This window comes from Thunnus albacares, chromosome 17 (genome assembly GCF_914725855.1).
Source record: "Thunnus albacares chromosome 17, fThuAlb1.1, whole genome shotgun sequence".
Taxonomy (NCBI): Eukaryota; Metazoa; Chordata; class Actinopteri; order Scombriformes; family Scombridae; genus Thunnus; species Thunnus albacares.
In genome coordinates, this window is record NC_058122.1 from 15,115,905 (window position 1) to 15,136,180 (window position 20,276).

The 20,276-nt window shown below is 38.9% G+C and overlaps 3 protein-coding genes across 3 annotated transcripts; 1 reads left to right on the plus strand and 2 right to left on the minus strand.

Moving 5' to 3' along the window:
* Positions 1-1,418: 1,418 nt before the first annotated feature.
* Positions 1,419-9,634, minus strand: cdr2a (cerebellar degeneration-related protein 2a). The gene is made up of 7 exons (XM_044330820.1): positions 9,414-9,634; positions 7,575-7,687; positions 5,848-5,996; positions 5,478-5,654; positions 3,786-4,100; positions 3,300-3,585; positions 1,419-3,175 (listed from the first exon to the last, which is right to left on the minus strand). Exons 1-7 carry the CDS (start codon positions 9,490-9,492, stop codon positions 2,891-2,893), a joined length of 1,404 nt encoding a protein of 467 aa, XP_044186755.1. The 5' UTR covers positions 9,493-9,634; the 3' UTR covers positions 1,419-2,890.
* mfsd13al (major facilitator superfamily domain containing 13a-like) lies at positions 9,590-16,556 on the plus strand. Its single transcript, XM_044330819.1, has 8 exons — positions 9,590-9,677; positions 9,848-10,481; positions 10,855-11,169; positions 11,257-11,673; positions 12,145-12,299; positions 12,392-12,475; positions 12,941-13,084; positions 14,243-16,556. Exons 2-8 carry the CDS (start codon positions 10,272-10,274, stop codon positions 14,382-14,384), a joined length of 1,467 nt encoding a protein of 488 aa, XP_044186754.1. The 5' UTR covers positions 9,590-9,677; positions 9,848-10,271; the 3' UTR covers positions 14,385-16,556.
* si:ch211-139g16.8 (immunoglobulin superfamily member 6) lies at positions 16,088-19,492 on the minus strand. The gene is made up of 6 exons (XM_044330821.1): positions 19,415-19,492; positions 18,905-19,234; positions 18,697-18,797; positions 18,568-18,615; positions 18,205-18,315; positions 16,088-18,039 (listed from the first exon to the last, which is right to left on the minus strand). The coding sequence occupies exons 1-6, from the start codon at positions 19,464-19,466 to the stop codon at positions 17,986-17,988; spliced, it is 696 nt and encodes a 231-aa protein (XP_044186756.1). The 5' UTR covers positions 19,467-19,492; the 3' UTR covers positions 16,088-17,985.
* Positions 19,493-20,276: the final 784 nt, after the last annotated feature.

The following is a 20,276-nucleotide window of genomic DNA, read 5'->3' on the forward strand; positions in this document are numbered from 1 at the left end:
AATGGCCCTGCATTTTTTTTTTTTTTTAAAAAGTTACTTGTCCAGAAATACTAGCAAAAGTATCACAAGTTAAAGTACTAACTATGAAGCATAATAGCAGAATCAGAGTTATACATTATTATATATTGATGGATTATAGCAGGTCAAACACAAACTAATGTCAACTGTTTTATATGCTGTTGGCTACTTTAACCCACAGTATCATATTTTTTGGATTTTGTATGTAAAAGAAATATGATGGTGAAATATGATTATGATGTGAAATATGGTTTCCTTTATTTTTTCCCTCCCTAAAGGTATAACATAGCATAATATGGAAATACAGAAATAAAGTACAAGTACCCCAAGCCTGTACTTTAGTGCTGTACTTCTACAACTGACTACTGCTTAATATGTCCCCTTGAAGGTGTGGGTGATCATATGTCACCTTTCATCTTGGAATTAAAATGTTGAATTGGCTTCAGTCCGTGATCCTGTAACTAATCTTGTACTCTTGTAATCTTGATTTCTGTTGCACTTTTCTCTCAACATAATAAGAGAGAACTGAATGTGCGCAGACAGTCACAGTTGGCTTGGACATGTAGCTGGCTGGCAGACCTCCAGGAGCAGAGAGAGAGGAATGTGTGGAGGATTTGTCCCGAGTTGGAGTGAATTAGACACACACACTGCGTTTGTGACGGTGACATTACTCTCACCACCTCTCCCTCTGAATATTTCTCCTGCTACACATACCATCGCTCCTCATTTATGATGTGGTGTGACAGGAATTTCCTCTAAAATTCTCTAATTTAGTGACAGATGACCAGCAGACAGAGCCACACGACATGTTTCTACCATCTATCCCAGGCAGCAGAGCCACATAAACCTCTCCTGATTGCTCTGCTGATGCCTCTGTGAGATTCTTTCATGTATGCTAACGGTCTTGCCAAGACCTGTCCTGTTAGGCAAGTGAGGTATGTAATCCCCTTGTTTGGAGGTTTAATGGATTTGGGGCGGGTTAAAAGCAGGGTGGAGAAATTCTCGTTATGTAAAAGCTATTTATGAAAAGAGACAAAGCCCCATTAATTGTTTGCTGGGTCACAGAGTACACTGAGGGGGACAGAGGTCTTGAGGAATGAGGAGACCACCGGGTGCTGTAGGAGAGAATATGCCTCGTTGCTGTTGTGTGTTTTGATTGGATGGTTCTCTCTCTCTGCGCAAAAACCATGTAGTTATTGCCACAATTCAGCTTTAAAATGCATGCATGTTGTAAAGATGATGCCAATGTCGGTGTTTTAGACATTCGGACACAGAGAATACTGCATCAAAGCTTTTACTAGTTAGTTGCAAGCAAAAACATGTTAGTCTTCATGGAGAACACCTATGATCATACAGCAATGACTTCCCCAGCAGCACAAACTTCACAGCTTCAAAACAACTTATTAAATGCCCGTGTTATATTTAAGAACATTGTCCAATAAGCATAGTTTTTCGGATGAGCATCACATCACATGAAGAGTGAAAGTAAAATGACAACATGGTAACAGAAGAAGCCTGAAATAAAAGGTGAGAACTGTTTCACTGTGAATGGGGTCAGCAGTATGAGGTTTATCTGATAAGTAGTTGAGGTCTTGACATTTCTGATTTTTCCTTTTACTGTATCTTCACAACTGCTTTAATTTAGACTGAAAAGATTAGAAGGAAAAACTGTTCGTCTATAGTCTCTCTGTTGTTTTGACACTCACTAACCCACTTAACACAGTTTTTCTTCCATATTAAGTGCAGGAAATGTCTTGTCACAAAGAGTATTATGACAAAATGAGCCAGAAAAGGACATTATGCAGAAGAAACTGTTTATAATTAAAGGAACATTTATTTTGCGTTCCTCATTTGCCTCTATGATCCTGTATTCAATCAGCTGTGTCAGACAGAATATTTACAACCACAGAAAAAACACCTCAGTGTACATTTAATTTCACTTCCAGTTACTTTCAACTGACCAATCTGCTGTATTTAGCAACAAAGAAAATAAATAACATTTAATCTTCTCTAAACTTATGTCAAAAATAAATAAAAAGAAACGGTAATTCAGTCATAAAAAGTGCAGAGCTGTTGCGTGTCCTATCAGCGTAGAGACACTCATCAGGAGCTGTACAGACTTGAAAAACAAAACAAAACTGTTTTCCAGTGTCCACTGATATTTCTCTGGAGATGTGCCAGTGACCCTGACCGGTGAGCCAACTATTGTCAACTTACAAAAACCAACAAACACTAGCTGTTTAAGCTAATTATCACAATCGCCTGAGTCTTTAGTAATTTCATAGCCACAGTTTTTCATCCTATTACAACATTCCAACATTTCTGTTTACATAAGTCATACATAACAGCTTCATCTCCAACTTATATCAACACACCAACAATATTCAATGCGTGTCTTTCTCTCCCAAGCACCAGATGATCAAGTGGTCACATGATTTCCATTATATAAACACTGCTTACTGTTGTAAATGGACATAATACTTGCAAATTTGGAGGTCAAGCTACACATTGAAATGTACTTTATATCTAACTATGAATGTCTGCTTAAACAATACCTGCTCATTATTATACTCACTGCGCCAATAAGCAGTTTCTGTATCTGTTGTTGTTTGGAATGTACAACAGACTTTTATAGCAAGTTTTATAACACTTAATTTATGATAAGGATGGAATATAAGGAACAGTGCTGACTGACAAAAAACATAGGTGCGTCAAGATGACATTAGATAAGAGGATTGCATAATGTCTAAGAAGCACAGGAACTGAATGTGCTTATTGCATCTGTTCCCCCTGGATATTTTTGCCTTTGTCAAAAATGTTCACGGACACAAACAAGTGCAAGCGCCATATCCCAGGACGATGAGTAATACAATCATTTGGCACAGCCCTGAGAATCACTGTCTGTGACTGGACGTTTGTTCTCACTGAGGTCCTCTTTGGTCTTTTGGATGCAAGTGAAGATCTCCTTGAAGAGAACTTTGTACTCGGGCTGCTGGCCTTCTTCCAAAACCACTGTCAGATCGGACAAAGCAGCTGAGCTGGACAGGCGGCGGCGTGTCCGGCTGTTTGCACCAGGATTGCTGGAAGTCTGAACGCCTTTATGGCTGAGCCCGTCTGTTGATTGCTGGCACCGCTGCAGCAACTCGTCATATTTCACCTACACAAAACACATGTACTTTAGGAAACTGCTTGTATTTTCTTTTAATTGCTGTGTATCGCTTAACAGTGCTGTAAACTCTACATTAACACTCAAGGAAAACATTCTTGAATGAATACACCACCTGCAGCGCGCTATACTGTGCATCCACCTCGTTGAGCAGGGAGATGCCCCTCTGTTTCACCGCCTCGGCTCGCCTTATACACATCTGCTCATGACCACGGCGAATCTCGTCTGCGTTCATCGCTCTCAGAAAGCCGTCGCTGTTACATCTCTGCCGGCTGTACTTTCTCTGCTGCTCCTCATCCATTTCTATCTTCTCCTCTGTCTCACTCTGCTCCTGACTGGGTTTTTCTTCTGAGGCAAAGAACACTGTATCAGGCAACAGCAGCTGGTCTGGTCTTCTGACACTAGTGGGAGAGGAGGGGACAGAGGCATGAGTCTCAAGTTTTAAGAAATATATATATACAGTATATGAGAAATTAAACATGTTAGTGGACTGTACTTGTGCTGCACATCAAATATTCATCAACTTAAAGCGTCAGTCATGAAATCAGAACCAAAATGATGAATTCCTTTGAAACTAGTTCACACATAAGTCAGGCCTAACCTGTTGGCACATTCTGCCCGCCACAGAAGCCGCAGCTGCTCCACTTCAGCCTCTAGCTCCTTCTGCCTGGCCCGGCAGCCCGCCAGCAGGGCCAGCCGTTGCTCCAAGCCTTGGTTCTCCATGGCTGTCAACTCACTCTCCCGCTCTGCAGCCTCCCTGCGGCTGCGCTCCACAGCTATCTGACTCTGAAGAGTCTGGATGGAGCGCTGAAGAGCCTCGTGCTCCTCTTCCGGGTCTTGGCATCTGTCTCGGTCATAGAAAGAGCCCTGAGGTGACCAGAGTCCATCCACTTGCCGATCATTGTGGGTGAGATGCCTGAGCCAGGATAGGTAAGTCAAGGACAGGTAATGTCAAAAAAGTGTTTATCACACTGATATTGCAATTTATCTATATTTGCATTGAAAAGTACAAATTTTCAGCTGACAGAAGTGTAATTTCCACTGGGGATCGGGGAGGGGGGGGCATGTTTTTGTTCCCCATCCGCTTTTACTGTGTCAGTTTGATTTACTCATTAAATCCTCTATAAACAGTGTCGCCTCCAGTTATTTTTACATAATAACTTAATAGGCACAATCATTTTGGATTTTTTGCAGCCTTCAACACACTCCTCTGCATGTTTTTTCAGATGTAAAAAAAAAAAAAATCATGTTTTATTTACAGTAATATTATCCTAAAAAGATGGTAGCTGAAAATCAAAGATAATGCGGTTAGGGACTGTGCTCTTGGTAGTAAAGATGGAAATACAACATTTTTATCATAGTGTATCTAAAGAAAACCAAACATGATTTTAGTGTAGCGCAGCAACTTAAACAGCATTTTTTGTTCTCTTCTTATACTACCATTATTATGGAATGTAAGAAAACCAATTTGATCATATAATGTTTCTGTATAGCATTCACTTTGTTATCTTTTTGGTTGAAGAATCTCTCACTTCATTGTGAAATCAAATCTTCGGCATAGTCATGACAATTTTTTTTTTTTTTTTTTAATACGTGAAAAAATCTAAATTCACACACTTTCTGCTAAAAATGTTTGTTAATGTTGTGGCACAAAACACAGAAATCCAAAATTCAATAACTCATCAGCTCCCCATAAATATCCATTGGATTTGGGACCGCATGTTGTGCCTTCAGAGGGGATGCTGGAGATGTATTTTACCAGATTTTAGGATAACAATTGTTCTGTTGATTTACCAGCGATGGAGTTACACCTCTGCTTTCTCCAAAGCACGTCAAATAAGTGTCACGAATTGCAGCAAACTAATGCAACAGTTATGTGTATGTATTAGTACGCTGCTGACAATAAGGGAGGATTAGCTTCCTCCTGCTTTGGATTAAAGGAGGCGGTCTGGTCTGGCTCTGGCTCTGGGTGACCTGAAGGTGTTCCGTCAGCACACAGGGGGCTGAGACACCAGTGCATCGAGGATAATTTAAGATCAGACAACAGACAGAAGCTCTTACTGTTGAGACGGTCTCACCTACCCTTCCCTTCTTTTCTCAGATGTCAACGTGCAGGTGTAGGGTTTATTTCACAAACTATGATAAAGCAGTAAATGTGTCTGTGTGAAAATCCTCAGGGTAACAATTTCACAATATGGTCTGGGACTACATCGCAATTTCCTCCCTGAAAATATTTCCTCTGCCACATCCTGTAGTTGTGCAGTTAGCATTGTCACACACATATGTGTAATACCTGTCATGTTGTAAGTCGTACAGCTCTTTGAGACAAGACACACTCTGTGCTCCGAGGTTGCGACGCTGCTCTGCCATCTCTCTTTTGTTTCGCTCTGCCTGCGCAGTCCTGAGCTCCTCCACCTGAGTCTGCAGGTCCTCCATGTAGGTTTGAAGCCCTTCGATGGTCTCTGTTAGACTGTAAAGAAAAGAGGAGAAAGAACAATGTGGCATTGAGGTTCTGCAAGAAGTTAGTCCACTTATTCAAAATATGTCACATACTGTACTCAATATTATCTTCTTACATTAAGACTTTATGACTGATCACTTGGTTGATTCATCATGTAAAATAGAATTTAAAAGGCAAATTCACTGATAACTGGCAGACTGACCTGTGGATCTTCTGTTGGGCCAGGCGGTTGTCCTGCACTAGTCTCTGGTTGCCTTGCTCCAGATCCCTGGCGACCGTGTCTAGCTGCTCATACACCTTGGCATGCTGGTCATTCATCTGACGGAGGAGGTCCACCTGCTTGGTCAGGTACTGGTGCAAAAGAGAGGGAAGTGATAAAGATTTAGCTTAATTAAAGTCCTGCAGGTTTGTGGTGTGGTATCTTCAACAAATTACATGTGCAGAGCTGAAATTATCAGTTGATTAATTGATTTGTCGACAAAATAATAGGCAAAAATTCTCTTAATCCAGCTTCTCCAATGTGAGGACTGGCTGTTTTACTCTGTTGTACATCACTGTTGGGCTACATGAAGATTTCAAATACTGCACAGAGGAAAGAAAGAAGGTGGCATATCATGTTTGACACATTCTTACATTTGGTTTTATGTCCTAGGCTGATACATGTGTGATTACTAAATAGACAAAGGCCTCCGCAGAAGCCAAGAACTGCCGATTAAGAGCCCAGAGAATGCAAATACTACTCACAGACTCATGATAACATGAGTCTGTGAGTCATATTTGCACTGTGAACAAGAATGTACTCATTTAGATGTTTCCACAAGAGCCAACTATCTTCTTTGGAAAACTACACAAGTCCCTATTCATTTTTCATGCTTACCACTTTTAAATTATTCAAGGTATTTGACTTGTGAAAAATTGTGGTTGTATATAACTAAATTACTTTTAAATGCAACCATTTGTCTAGAGCTTTTTTAAAGTGTATTCAATGGGCTGCACAGCCCTGCAGCACACTGCTATGTTCAGGTGTACACGGCTTTCAGACTGTCATTGGTGAAGTGCATAAGCATGAGGGTCAGAGAGACGAATGGGGATTACCATATCAACCTCAATAAATCCTCAAGCCACTCGCCCTCACACTGCTGTAAGCAAATTAAGGTTCTTATCTTTGTTGACCTGGTGAAAGCCATGAACTCAAATAGATCAGCACCGTCTGCATATGCCTCAATGTCTGGGACTGAAATATCAGGCCAAACTGTGTTTATTTACGAGCTCTACCCCACAGCCTGCACGTAAACCAAGAACTGTGCTCTACTGTTAGAAAAGCAGACTTAACATATTTCTTCGGATCCAAGAGTTTAGTCATCCACTGATTTAGGGAAGCTAGGTTTGGTCAGGATATGTGAATGTCAGTTTAGTAGATTGTTGTACCTTGGCTGTTAATTATCAGCAATCTAACAAATAAAAGCAAAGCAAAACCTTCAGATCTTGGTTAGTTGGACAATCTCCAAGTAAAAGGTGGTAGGTGGTACATAAGCAGGTGAAAGTTTTCCTATAATTAGTAGACGAACATCCTGCCAAGAGGATGCTCTGTTCTAAGGGCTCAATGGGTCAGATTGATCAGGATCAGCTTTCACTCCATCCAATTAAAAGTTAACAGAAAATCACAATGACGCCTCCCTTCCAGTGAAAGAGCTTTTAAGATCTTACAACATGGACTTTTCTCAATGAATCGTCTCCCGTTGTAGACTTATTCATATAAAATCATTTTGTTTATGATAGCTTACTAAGCACTGCACAAGGGAAATATACATGTTAAAGAAATAACTACACAGCAGCCAGCTGAGGCTAACAAACATGTATTTTGCACGGTGAAAGCCTCTGGAGCCTCAAGCTGGAGTGTTAAGGAGTTCCTTCCTTAACATTTATCACCTCTATCTCCTGCAGCTGGTCCTGGTTGGTTGAGTACATCTGCTGCAGCGCCTGCTCCAACTCATGGTTCCTGTCGAGGAGTGTTTTCCCAAGCTCCGCTGCCAAATGGAGATCTGTCAAAACACGGGGGAAACATGTAAACAAAAAGGTACTAAGACGCTTCAATGCCCAAACACGGGCAACTGATAGAATTAGATGTGTGCAAAGTGTATAAGCATAGACTTCAAGTAGTGCAGCTCACACATACATACATCTTGTTGTCTCACACTATTAGTATCTGGCACTGGTGAATCACAGAGGAATCTAAGGCATGCTTTGGGATCTCCTTGTGACCTTTTCCTCCACTACATTCTGGATGTTATCCAGCAACTGTGTTGACTATATGTGGTGTTACACTTAAAGTCAATAAAACTGTTTCAAACAAATATGCCCAAAGGTTTTTAACTCAAACGTGCAATGTGACTACTAAATACTACTAAATAACAACTCTTCTGGAGTTGGTAGCGAAGAGCGGGATGCTGCACAAACTGTGTGAAAAATACTTCTAATCTCTTTCTAAAAATCTACTTGACAAACAGCTGACTATTTTGAGTTTTATTCAGCTCTGCCAAGGAATGCTACAGGAAGTCACTTCTGCCTGTTGCCATTTTCTTCCAACTAGGACAGATGGCTCACTTCAACAATTACTTATTACATTCACTATATTACTTATTAACTTGTCATTCTTATCCTATTTATCTCTGTTGCATTTGTTATCTATGAAAACCTACTTCTAAGTGTGAGTATATATTCAATGAACAGTTAATTGAGTATTTATATATCTAGGCATGAATGAGCACCTTGTCATTAGGGCTGCAACAAACAGTTATTTTCATTAATGATTAATCTGTCGATTATTTTTAGTTGTTACATTAGTTATATATTAATTGTTAGGTCTATAAAATGTCAGCAAACGGTGAAAAATGTCAATCATTGTTTCCCAAAGCCCAAGATGACGTCCTCAAATGTCACGGTCCACAAACCCAGTCATTCAGTTTACCGTCATAGAAGACTGAAGAAGTGAGAAAATGTTTACATTTGAGAAGTTGGAATCAAATAATTTGGACATTTTTTTCTTAAAAAAAGGGATTCCAAATAATTAAGCATTTATCAAAATAGTTGGCCTTTAATTTAATAGTTGACAACTAATTGATTAATTGACTAAGTGTTGCAGCTCTACTTGACTTTCACTACTAATGAGCAAATGTGTTCAACACATGCAATGTTGTCTGTATTCTCAAGTTTTTATTTTATAAAAGTTATTGCTTATTATTCATGGCTTTTTCTTTTGTGCTTTGTCTCTTACCTACCTCATTTGTGATTTATGACTTAGCTGTTGTAACACTGCAATTTATCTGGAGCATAAATAAAGTGGTCCATTCATCTATCCGTAAACCTCTCTACCTTTCTCAAACCCACCTTTGAGAGCAGCACCAACAAGCAGGCTGCGCATGAACAGCAAGTATCCCAGAAAACAATCAACACAGGACTGAGGACAGCCTCAGGAAATCCTGGCCACAAAGAGCCCTCAGGATGTTTCAGCTTTTAAACCCATGACTGGTGTGATTCTGAGTCCCACGAGAAGGCTGTAGACTTCAGTCTGTCTAATTTCATTTGAAAGGGCTTGTGTCAAGTCAAGGAAACACTAATTTGTTCTAACTGACAAGCAAACAAAATACCCTCAAGTGTTTATTTATTAAAGAAGCTTGTACCACAGCTTATGTGACAAGCTTCTTCAACGACAGTGTGTAGTGGTCAGACAGAGTTTAGGGTGCGACCCCACAGCCGTGCAACTCTTACCGTGTTCAAGGTCCTGCGGGTCGTACCAAGGCTCCCCATTCTTGTCAAACTCTTCCTCCAAAATCACGTCAGTCAGCATTTTACAGCCGTGGAGCGAGAGAGGACCCCACCTGACAGCAAACCTGACACACAGGTGTTATTAAAGCAGCCTAGAGCTGTCTGCCGTTCACCACCGTGTGTGGAGACATGTAAACTGCATCATCCCGGCGTTAAGTCTGTTGTCTACGGCAACGTGGCAAATCTCTTAATACACTCCAACATCCGGTAGGTGGCACTTATGGTGTGTTGGAAAATTACTTAAAAAAAAAAATACGGTGAAACATCTTCTCATTTTAGCCTAATATTCAACGTAACGTTTATTATTATACAAGAGACTAGAAGTTAAATCTTTTTAAAATTGTTTTCCTTGTCTAACTTCCTGCTTCTGTTAACAGGCGTTTTCGTCGACCAATCACGAAGTAGCAAGTGGAACCAAAGAACTCTTCTGACCAGTCAAACGTTTGTTTTCGACAATGAAGCACCGCCCCCTCGACGGGCACAGAAAACGAGTTGGACAGTATTTCTGTTCTGAGTTCAGTTGTAGTTTCTCAATATTAAAAATTAAGGAAGTTGGTGTAGCGGGAAGTAACAACATGACATGGATATTCAAGAAAATGACACAGCTGCAACAGACATTTTCACTGTTCCACTGCTGAGAGCTTTTCGCCTCTGAATTTTGAACACTTTGACCTTTTTTGCTAGTATTGTGAACAGTCGCTATGCTAAACAGCAACAGAGTTAAATAGGTATTGCAAACAGCAACATCTCCTCGCTCCAGCGATTTAAACCGACAGGTAACAAGTTACCTGAGCTGCTGCTATGACCGTGGAGGAGAAACCTGCCTCAGGTGTGATCACCAAAATGAATGTAATGCGACATTTGGTCAACTTTGGGGTCAATCCTGCAGCACTGGCTTATGCCATGACTACTCTGGGATCTGCCATGATAAACAATATATTCAGCTTCTACTATGTCAAACTCTTTCTCAATAAGTACAAGATATCAGAGGGAGCATTCCACCAATCACAAGTGAGTATATTAGCTTGATATATTATTGTTCTTTGTATGCAAATGTATGTCAGTGTCAATGGAAAACACTGTTGTGGTCAAGAATAATAGTGTTTTTCTTTATAACTTAGTTGCTTTCCTTTGAAGCAGGGCTGCAACTTATGATTATATTCCTGATTGATTTTGCTGTTGCTTTTTTTAAACCAATGATTAATTTTGATTAAATGTTTAGTCTGACTTCATATGGCTTGTTTCATCTTAACACATGTCCAAAATCATAAGATTCTCAATTTACAATCATGTAGATCTTCAAATTTGATAAGCTTGACTAATTGTTTCGGCGCTATTTAAAACACTGTTTTTAATAAATAATGTTGTGATCTCCTCTCCACAGGTGGTGTACATGTTGTGGAATGCAATCAATGACCCTCTTTTTGGCTACCTGCAAGACAACTCCAAGGCGCCCTGCTGCTCTCAGCGGCGTCTCTCTATTCTGTACGGTGCTCCCCTCTACTCGTTGGCTTTTCTTCTAGCCTGGTTCCCGTGGCGGTCCTACGCCCCTGGCGACTGGTTGAGTGGCTTACACTTGATGGTGGCGCTGTGCGCTTTTGATGGCATGCTCACTTTTGTGCTGCTGGCACAATGTGCCTTGTTTGCAGAGATTTCCAGCCACCATCAGAGCCGGTTAAGACTTGTAAAGTACAGCCAGGTAAGGCCTTCATCTTTTTTCTTTATGCCCCAAAGCCAACAGGCTAACCGTCCATTTTTCTCATATAACCTCCCTTTAATTTCTCAGGTGGCTTCTCTCATCGGCTCCTCCAGTGTCCTCTTCTGTGGCATGCTGTCCAAAAACATGGAAGACTTTGCGGCCTTCCAAGCCTTCACAGTGATGATCGCTATCCTGAGCTGTGTCTGCATGCTCTATACAGGCTTCCACAGTGAGAGCCGCTATGATAGCAAAGGATCTGAGTCAGATACACCGGAGTCTGTTGATCAGTCAGCAGTTTCCTTCTCCATGTTAAGAACGTTTATGTGGCAAATCCTCACCAACAGGGACTTCAAGCTATTTGTGGTCATGAACTTCTTTCAGGTTTTCATTCTGGCTTTCTTTAATAATTTTACCATGATATTTGCTGAGCACCTGATTCCCCCAGATGTGCTTCCATCACTGGCCAAGAGTGTCATGTATGGAGCGGGATTCATCTGCCCACAGGTAATGCTCCCCACTGGCTTAGGTTTTTTTCTAAATGAAATGATAGATATGGGCAGTAGAACAGGTGCATTATGAGCTGCCAAACCTTTTATATTGCTTTTTTATGTCATGTTATATCATGTTTTTTAGAACATTTTTCCACCTCCCAGGTGGTCATTGTTTTTTGTCAGTACAAAATGAGCACCAGCTTCAATGTTCAATTAATTGTTAAAACATGCTCCCCTATTGGTGCAATGGAGCATTTGTGGGAAACTCTTACATCCTAGACTTGAGAGTTAAATGATCATATATACCACCTCATTGTTTCCATATTGCTTACCTTCAGAGGTCTTTTTTTTTTTTTTACAACATAGCTCACAGACTCACTCAGATGTCAGAGCTCTGTACAAGCACCTGAATGCACCAACAAGGAAATGCTTGATATACCACTTTACAATATGCTACTGTTATTTTTATTCTCTTCCATCCCAGCTGTTAGTTTTGAGCTGTGGGAAACTGCTCCATGATGTTGGCTACTACAGAATCATCCTCTTCACCTTCTATATGGAGGCTGGAATGGCGGCCATCATGCTAGCACTTGGTCCTCAGCACTACTATATCCTGGCATTTTTCCTCACCATTAGCATGTAAGAGGTCAAACAGTTTTTGAGATTAATTTTTAAGTAATTACTCCACTTTGATTGAATTAAAGCTACTCTCTCCCTTATCATCTTTGCAGGGTCATAATTCAAGCAGCCTTCAGTCTTTTTGGCTTGCCTTTGGCTGACATCATTGACACCGACCTGCAGAAGTACAAGCGCAGGTAAACAATTCTACGGTTAGGTTCTACTTACACACAGCGAACATGCTCACCATGAATGTCTGTACCAAATTTCATCTGGATCCATCCATCAGGTGTTGAGATATTTCAGTGTGAACCAAAGCGCAACATTTCCATCCCTAGAGGCTAAAAAAAAAAGATTACCAGCACACTAACTCAGTTGTCCTTCATGTACAGGTCAAACACACAGTGCTTCTCTGTCTGATGTGTTTGTAATTTGATGCAGCAATGTCTTCAAACCTTTTGTGTTTTTACAGTAGTTCTTAAAAAATGAAAAATGGGCTATACACCACTTTTGTAACTAGTGCCAAATATACAGACACATCTATTGAAACCAATTTCTCATTATTTTTTTAATTTATAATGAAACAAATTTGCGTTATTTGACTGGTAGTATGATATACTGGTAATATTATCACAATTTTCCTCTTTCTTTCCCAACTACAGTTCCCCTCTATCCTCCATGGTGTTTGGGACTAATGCTCTGTTCACCAAGCCGGCTCAGTCTCTGGCCCCGATGACAGTGCTTAATATCCTCAACCAGTTTGGATATGAACACCTGAAGGATGCAAAAAGGGATTCAAACCTAAGGTACAGATTGTTTCTTGCTTCTTATTTAGTTAAAGGTCAAAAAATGAGCTGAACCAAATAAGTTAAACTAAAACTCACAATGGGAAAGTACTGATGGACTCACTGTGGTGGCTGGGAACATTAAGAACACATTTCCGAAGTCTTATATTTAATCTATCATTAGTTATTTTAAAATCAAGATAACAATATCAAGTAATGTTTGTGTTATTGTTCCTCTAGATTTAAAAAATAAACACCACAAACGTGAAAAAAATATTATTATAAGGAGTCCAAGTGCTGACGGTGACTCCTGGATCTGAATGTTTAAATAAGTTATACTTTATATAAACCCTAACAGTTTCCAAAGGATGCCATCAATATTCGGTTGTTCAACTGCATAACCATGCAACAATAACATAACTTTAACCAATATACTATTAGGTCACTGTAATGGATTGAAAGTAAGTTTTAAGTTTACACAACTTGTCACTGATAGGCAACAAGTTGTTTTAAAATGGATTTTAAGCCTCTTCAGTAGGTGTTTTACTCTTGTTATTATAATTTAGACAATGTATTTAAATGAACATTTGGACCGAACTAGAACTAACAAAATGCCATTGTGATGACTTTAGTTTTAACTACAGCAGAGTTTAATGCTAATACAGAAATCACAGAACGTACACACAACTTTAAAAGCTGAGAAACTTTGATGTAATGTTCTTTTTCCCTATTAAGTTTATCTTCAACTGAATAAATGTAAATGATTAAGAGATGGCCCTCTAACACTCCCTTTTATCTCAAAGGTCAATGGTAGTATAACTAAACTGAGAGCCACTTGAATATTTGCTTTGAAGTCGGATATTTAACCTACTATATATATATAGGGTACTGGCTGAAAAGGTCAATGCACACATCAAATAAACAATAACAACAGGCGTGTATGAAAATGTTGAAGGAGAGTAAGAAAAGTACTTTAAAAAACATACATTTGTCTCACTTTTAAACAATTTGCAGTTTTAGACCGCCACTTTTTTCTCTTTAAAATGGTTTCACTTCTGTTTTTCAACACCTTCATGGACAGATAACATTATGAAATAATTAGCAGTGTCCAAAAAGTCAAAGACAGATATAATTGTAAATAAATTATTGTGTATGTAACAAAAATTGTGTTCTTTCCAGCGCCGTGGAGAGCCTCCACAGTGTCATGTTCTACTTGGTGTGTTTGGTGCCCATGTGTGTCGCTGCTGCGCAAATCCTGGCTTGGAGACAGTTTTCCATACGCAGCAGTCACACAGTTGACATAAAGTATATAGATGGCTAGCTTCAGTATTTTCAGCATTCAGAGGAAGGTGGTTGACATTTCTCAAGTTAAGTTTTGAGGAATTTCTTTATTGCCAAGAGAGATCATGTTGACTGTTTTTGTAATTTTGAAAGCAATGTGTAAATTACTGTATGTATGAGATAATCCAGGGTTATATTGATGGTGTAAATCAGAGTGGTGCGCTGACGGGTGACACCAAATAGATAAATATCAAACATTTAAAGTACATGTAAATGTTTGACATACAAAAATAATCTATTTAAAGATGAGGGACCTTATATCCTTAATGATGATTTGTTTAATTTGAAACACATTCATTTTTGTACATTCCTTCAAATGATATCTAATCTTAAAAGCGCACTGATGAGCCTGTAATTACTCCTTTACTAAATGTTACTGTCTCATCCTTTTCAAATGGTCACTGGATAGCTGGACCAAGTCTCAAAGTTTTTTCAGTTGTGTTTTTCCAGTCACTGACCTCAGCAGATAATTAGCAGCAACATATTGTATAATAACTGTGCTCAGTATAAAACTACCAGTTTCTCCCAAAACCAATCATAGGGCTTGTTAAAATAATGTGTTTAGCTAATGTCTCCAGCAAAGAAGCAGAGCTTGTTAAAAAAAAACTGAACTGTATGTGAATTAGAAAGTTGCTACAAAAATTAGCTCAAGTTAAAGCACGAATTCCTGAAACATAAGTGCTGGCAGTAACATTCAAATACTGGTTTACAGCGTTACCAGCCAAAGGTAATTGACTTGAACCAGTACATGTCGGGGAAAGGGACCTGAAAGCTGAACATTAGACACATACAGTAGACTGACTACTGTATGTAGCAACATTTTTCCATCTTTCCTTGTACGTTTGCTTAAGTATTTGTGATGTGCTGTCTTAAAGACTTCACAGATTTCATATTCCAGAGCTGATTTGGTTGTATGATTGAAGGCATTGTCTTATTGCAATACATACACACAGAGAACCTCTAAAGCTGAAAACCATCATGTTTTTAGTTAATATACAGTATCATTCTGTGATATCCATCAGTATGGTGGAGGGCGTTGAAAAACTAAAAGCACTCCATTTACTTTGGTTGCGCTCTATAATTTGCTGTTTGGAGATGTGAATCAGGGTTTCACAGTTGCACATTGCGATCACTGCTTACACACTGATCGCAAATAGTGGCAGTGTCACCTTTCGCAATCGAGTCCTACGGGGCTCTCTATGTATGTTGTGTTTGATGAGTGAAACACAAGCGAGAGGAAATGATCTCATATTACAAATCTCATGCTTACAAGTTGAGAATATGATGAAATGGGCCCCAGGTTTGTTAAGTGGCACCTGTTGGTTGACAATGCAATGTCTAATTTTTTATTTCAGTATTTTAGTAAATAATAGATTCATCTTACCTGAAGAAACAGGTGCAAAATGTCACAAACATGACAGTTCACCTGATCAACTCCAGCCAAGCTCCAGAGTAATTTGACTGTCTATGGGGCCTCATACAGACATATGTGTCACTCTAAATCATAACCAGTACTTGTATAATATTAGAGCTTTAATGTTTTGAATCAAAATCTGTCTCACATACCGTTTAACACTGTTTACAGTAGAAAGACACGAGGGAGAGAAATGAAAAGGGAATAATTCACAATAATTGAATCTGAACTAAGATTTTTCAAACACACGTCAGTCAAATCAGCCAAAGTTCAAATCATGCATTTATTTATTAAAAATGTACATACACTCAGAAACATCCACTTCGACATTATAAGTAACATAAAAGTAAATTCTGGTGTTAACTGGCTGGGGCGGGGTTGTATCTGTGGGTGTTTACAGTGAACAAAAATATATGACAGTTATAGTACAGAGTGTAACTCAGCGCGATGCCTCAAACATGTCAAGTTTATTTTCATTACAGAACACCTTACTGTAAGTTTCTTAAAAGATGATTTTCTGAGCAAAAACAACCTCAAGGACCAAAAAGACACATCCTTTCTTAATTGAACATTGTGCTGTATTATATGCTGTATTAAATGTATTGTCATCTGTAATGTGCCTTTTTTGTCATTGCATCATTTATAATGATCAACTCTATTATGGTCGAATTCCATCTGAATGTAAATCTTTCAGTTCGGTTTAGATGGTTTTTTATTAAAAATGTTTCTACACAACTATGTCCAGAGTGTGATTTCTATTTTTACATGTTTACAAGTATTTTGTTTCCTTGTATGTGGAGAAAATGTTGTGTCAATAATTAGATAATCTTTATTCTAATACCTATATGTTTATTGAATTTTCCTAATATAACAAACTGTTTCACACAGATATTAACTCCAGCCTACATCAGTCCCACACATACATACTTTATATCAAAAAAAGAAGGAGACATAAATTAGAGCGAGGAAGAAAACTGGACGCTGTAAAATTGTCACATTAATGTTGGATTTGTCCAATTTTAAAATAGAGCAGAAAAGGCCTCCAGAGCTTATAAACTTTCTGGTTGAGCGTTGTCTGGGTTTGAGGAGTACCATCACGTTTTCCACGCCAGTGTTTATGAGATGGTGGTGTATTTTTTTTTTTTTTTTTTTGAATTTGAGGAGAATCAGTTGTTGAGCAAGCAGTGTGGAGAAGGCCAAAACTGCCCCTAAATCCTCAGAGACCACCCCAGATATGGCCAGGGTTAGGATCCCCTTAGGAACCCCTGTCCAAAATTCCTCCAGCCATGGACAAGACCTGAACATGAATGTGGGTGTCTGGATCTCACACTCATCCCTGAATAAAGTTTGGCCAATTTTGCTACCAGTCAGACAGAGCCTGTGAAGTACTTTTAAACTGTAGTTGCCAGTGCCTGATGCATATTGATGAGGAATGAACCAGACATTTCTAATATTTGTTTGCTGAATTCCTCTTCTCATTGCACCTTAATGTTTTCTAAGGAAGGAGAGACAGCTGCATAGATTGTCTTGTAAAAACAGAGATTACACACTTTTACTGTACAGTGGGTCAATATCCAGGAATTCTTCTATCCAACTGTTCTGTGTGGCCTCAAGAGATGGAGAGAAATATTTTCTGACAAAACTCCCAACCTGTAATTAGACTGGGGAACGCCGAATTTTGTCCTCAATCATTGGAATGAGACAAAACTGCTATTTCTAAAGATGTCCGTTACACATAGCACACCTTTTCTAACCCACACATCATTTTTTCTGTCAAACAGCTCTTTACTATCCTAGTTATGTGGCAGAAAATCCTGAGTTTCAAACATTTCAGAAAAACACTGACCTGGTTTTGAACAGGTGCTCATTACAATAAACAGACTGTAAATGTTATAAAGGAGAGCTGTCTGTTTAATACTGCTGAAACCAAAAAACTAGAGAGAAAAGGAACAGTGACTCAGGACCTTTGTTGTAGTTTCTATGTCACACTTCAAGAGAAGAGGTGAGCAAGCACACAACTAACTTTCCAGCCTTCATTGAATCTTTAGTCACAACAGTAAAGTTTCCAATGTCTTCAGTCAGGTGTTTCATAGTTTCGGAATTTCCTCTCGTTCAGGATGAAGGAGTTCTGAATCTGTCCGTGTCTTTAAATATCCTTGACTGACACTTAGACATTTTGATAGATGTCACCATTTGAGCCATTGACCTCAGTACTTGCAGCCTGCGACAAGATTAAGTTTAACATGAAAATGATGGCAAAATAACACATTTTCAGATCAATAGGAAACTGTACACATGCTGTTACACAAGCTATGCAGAAAGTTTCATGTCTTACCCAATCTCTATGGTGACTACATCTCACCATAACATGCTGCAAAAAACTTACCTCTATTTTAGAGCGGTTTTTGCCAGCAGTTTGTTTGCTTTTCTCCAAGTTCCCTTTGCTGTACATTTCTTGCAGCACATTGCGGAATTGTTTTTTTCTAGTTGAGCTATTCTGGTTTGAAAAGAAAAGAGGCATTTATTAGACATTTATTAGAAAACAGATATGTGGAGGTAATTTAACAACTGCTGTCATTTTTTTGTGTGGCAAAAGCTTTTTCTGGCCTGTAATTTACAGAGGCCTTGGTTCCTGTTCCTCTTTTTGCTTCTGATGGCTTTTCCCTGATTAGCTAACAGTCAACACGTAAAAAAAAAAAAAAAAACCCATCAGCAAATTAAAACAGAAAATCAGACACTTATCTGCAACCTTGTCAGATGTGTAGGTCCTTTTGCACATGCATTTATTGCAGCCATGCTGGAGCAGAGAAGAACAGTATATTTTCACAACAGTATATTGTAAAATTTATTTATTTATTTTTTAGTTAAAGTAATTTACCTTCTTTAGTATGATAAGGGTCACTACTGCCAAGCTGTAGATGGCCAAGAGGACAAATAATAGCCACAGGAGATTGTTTCTCACCATGGGTTTTAAGACTTCTGAAAACAAAAGAAAAGCTGTGTGTACCACTTCATCTAAAAAAAGACATCCAAACAAGCCTGACCATTAAAATCAAGGTTTTTTTTGCAACTCAAAAGACTCTTACCTTTTACTTCAAGAGTTGTACCCGTCCCTACATACTGTTCCCCGGGTGCTGGTGCTTCTTTCGGCACTGCAGCACAGTGGTAGATCCCGCTGTCATTGACGTTAAGTGATTGAATGTGTAAAGACGTTCCATTCAAGATGTACTTTTTTTGATTGCTACCCAAGTCCAGACGAAGAGGGGTGTTTTCTTTGAAAGCAAACCACTCGTATTCCAGGTTTTTGGTTGAACACTGTGAACTGACAGTACAAGACAGAACAGCATTGTGTCCTGTTTTTTTCCAAATTATATCGCCTGGTTGTGATAAACAGCTCTCTGTTTTTCCCGCGCTTTCTGGAATGAATAGAGAAATTCAAATTTAGTGTATTTTAGCTCAAAAACTGAAACATAAAGTTGTCTCTCATAGCTTGACTGACACAATTCTAGGTTATACAAGTTTGTTTTTATAATGTTCATCCCCTGAAAACACTTAATATATGATGTACATACAGTATGTTTTGAAGGGCATCTTACCTATTACTGACAGGTAGGTGAGCAAGAGAGAAAACCCAAACAAGCGGTCCATGTCTGTAGCTTGACAGCTTGTAAATGATCTCATGATTCCTTGTGTGAGATGGAATGGCTGACAACATGGGAAGTTGGTAAATTGCACTTCCTCAACACTTAGTTCCTGCTTATTTTTCCTATCCTGCTCAGCTGAATGGTAGCATGGGTTTGAAAAAACCATGAGGCATTTCAGTGTGTTTCTAGTAACGTGACATGATAATGATGTCAACCATTATATTGAGTGCAAATAGATTTGACATTTCAGATTTCGAAGAGGGGTTGTAGATTTGTGTGTCATTAAAAAGGGGAAACTACAAGACGTTTCTATCAGCCTTTTATTGCCTAACATTATGAATATGAACATTTCTGAAAATGTAGGAACAAATAGACCATCATTCTTGTGTATTAGAAATGTAGCAGTCTAGGAAAGAGGAAAAATGTCTCACGTGTGGTCAGAAATATTAACGAAGCAGGAGTGAGACGGCCAGCAAACCTGTTGAAAGGGTAAAAGGAGACTGAATATCTAGTTTTATGGTTTTATGATATCCAAATATACACAGAGATATCATATTGAAAAACAAAAACACCAACATGATGACTGATTTTCATGTCTCCAGGTCAATCCCGCCATTGGCCTGTGTTTCATAAAAATATTACAATTAAATAATTAATCAGATTACACCTGCAGTAATCAGATTACACCCAGAGTAATGATATTACATAGTAGACGTAACTCAGTGGCCACTGATCAGTAAACTCACTTCGTCCAGCAAGTTGGTGAAGCTCACTGTCTTCAGTTATATGTTTTTGTAATATTAGAATTATTGAT

Bases quoted from the DNA above. Each gene is read 5' to 3' on its own strand.
- cdr2a (XM_044330820.1), bottom strand. From the start codon at position 9,492: ATGCTGACTGACGTGATTTTGGAGGAAGAGTTTGACAAGAATGGGGAG. The intron at 5,655-5,847 runs GTCAGTCTGCCA...TTTTCTTTACAG, and splicing joins GCCCAACAGAAGATCCACAG to TCTAACAGAGACCATCGAAG. The intron at 3,176-3,299 runs GTGGTGTATTCA...TGTTTTGTGTAG, and splicing joins CACAGTATAGCGCGCTGCAG to GTGAAATATGACGAGTTGCT.
- mfsd13al (XM_044330819.1), top strand. From the start codon at position 10,272: ATGACCGTGGAGGAGAAACCTGCCTCAGGTGTGATCACCAAAATGAAT. The intron at 11,170-11,256 runs GTAAGGCCTTCA...TTAATTTCTCAG, and splicing joins GACTTGTAAAGTACAGCCAG to GTGGCTTCTCTCATCGGCTC. The intron at 13,085-14,242 runs GTACAGATTGTT...TGTTCTTTCCAG, and splicing joins AAAAGGGATTCAAACCTAAG to CGCCGTGGAGAGCCTCCACA.
- si:ch211-139g16.8 (XM_044330821.1), bottom strand. From the start codon at position 19,466: ATGGACCGCTTGTTTGGGTTTTCTCTCTTGCTCACCTACCTGTCAGTA. The intron at 18,798-18,904 runs GTAAGAGTCTTT...TTTTGTTTTCAG, and splicing joins TACAACTCTTGAAGTAAAAG to AAGTCTTAAAACCCATGGTG. The intron at 18,040-18,204 runs GTAAGTTTTTTG...ATCTTGTCGCAG, and splicing joins AAAACCGCTCTAAAATAGAG to GCTGCAAGTACTGAGGTCAA.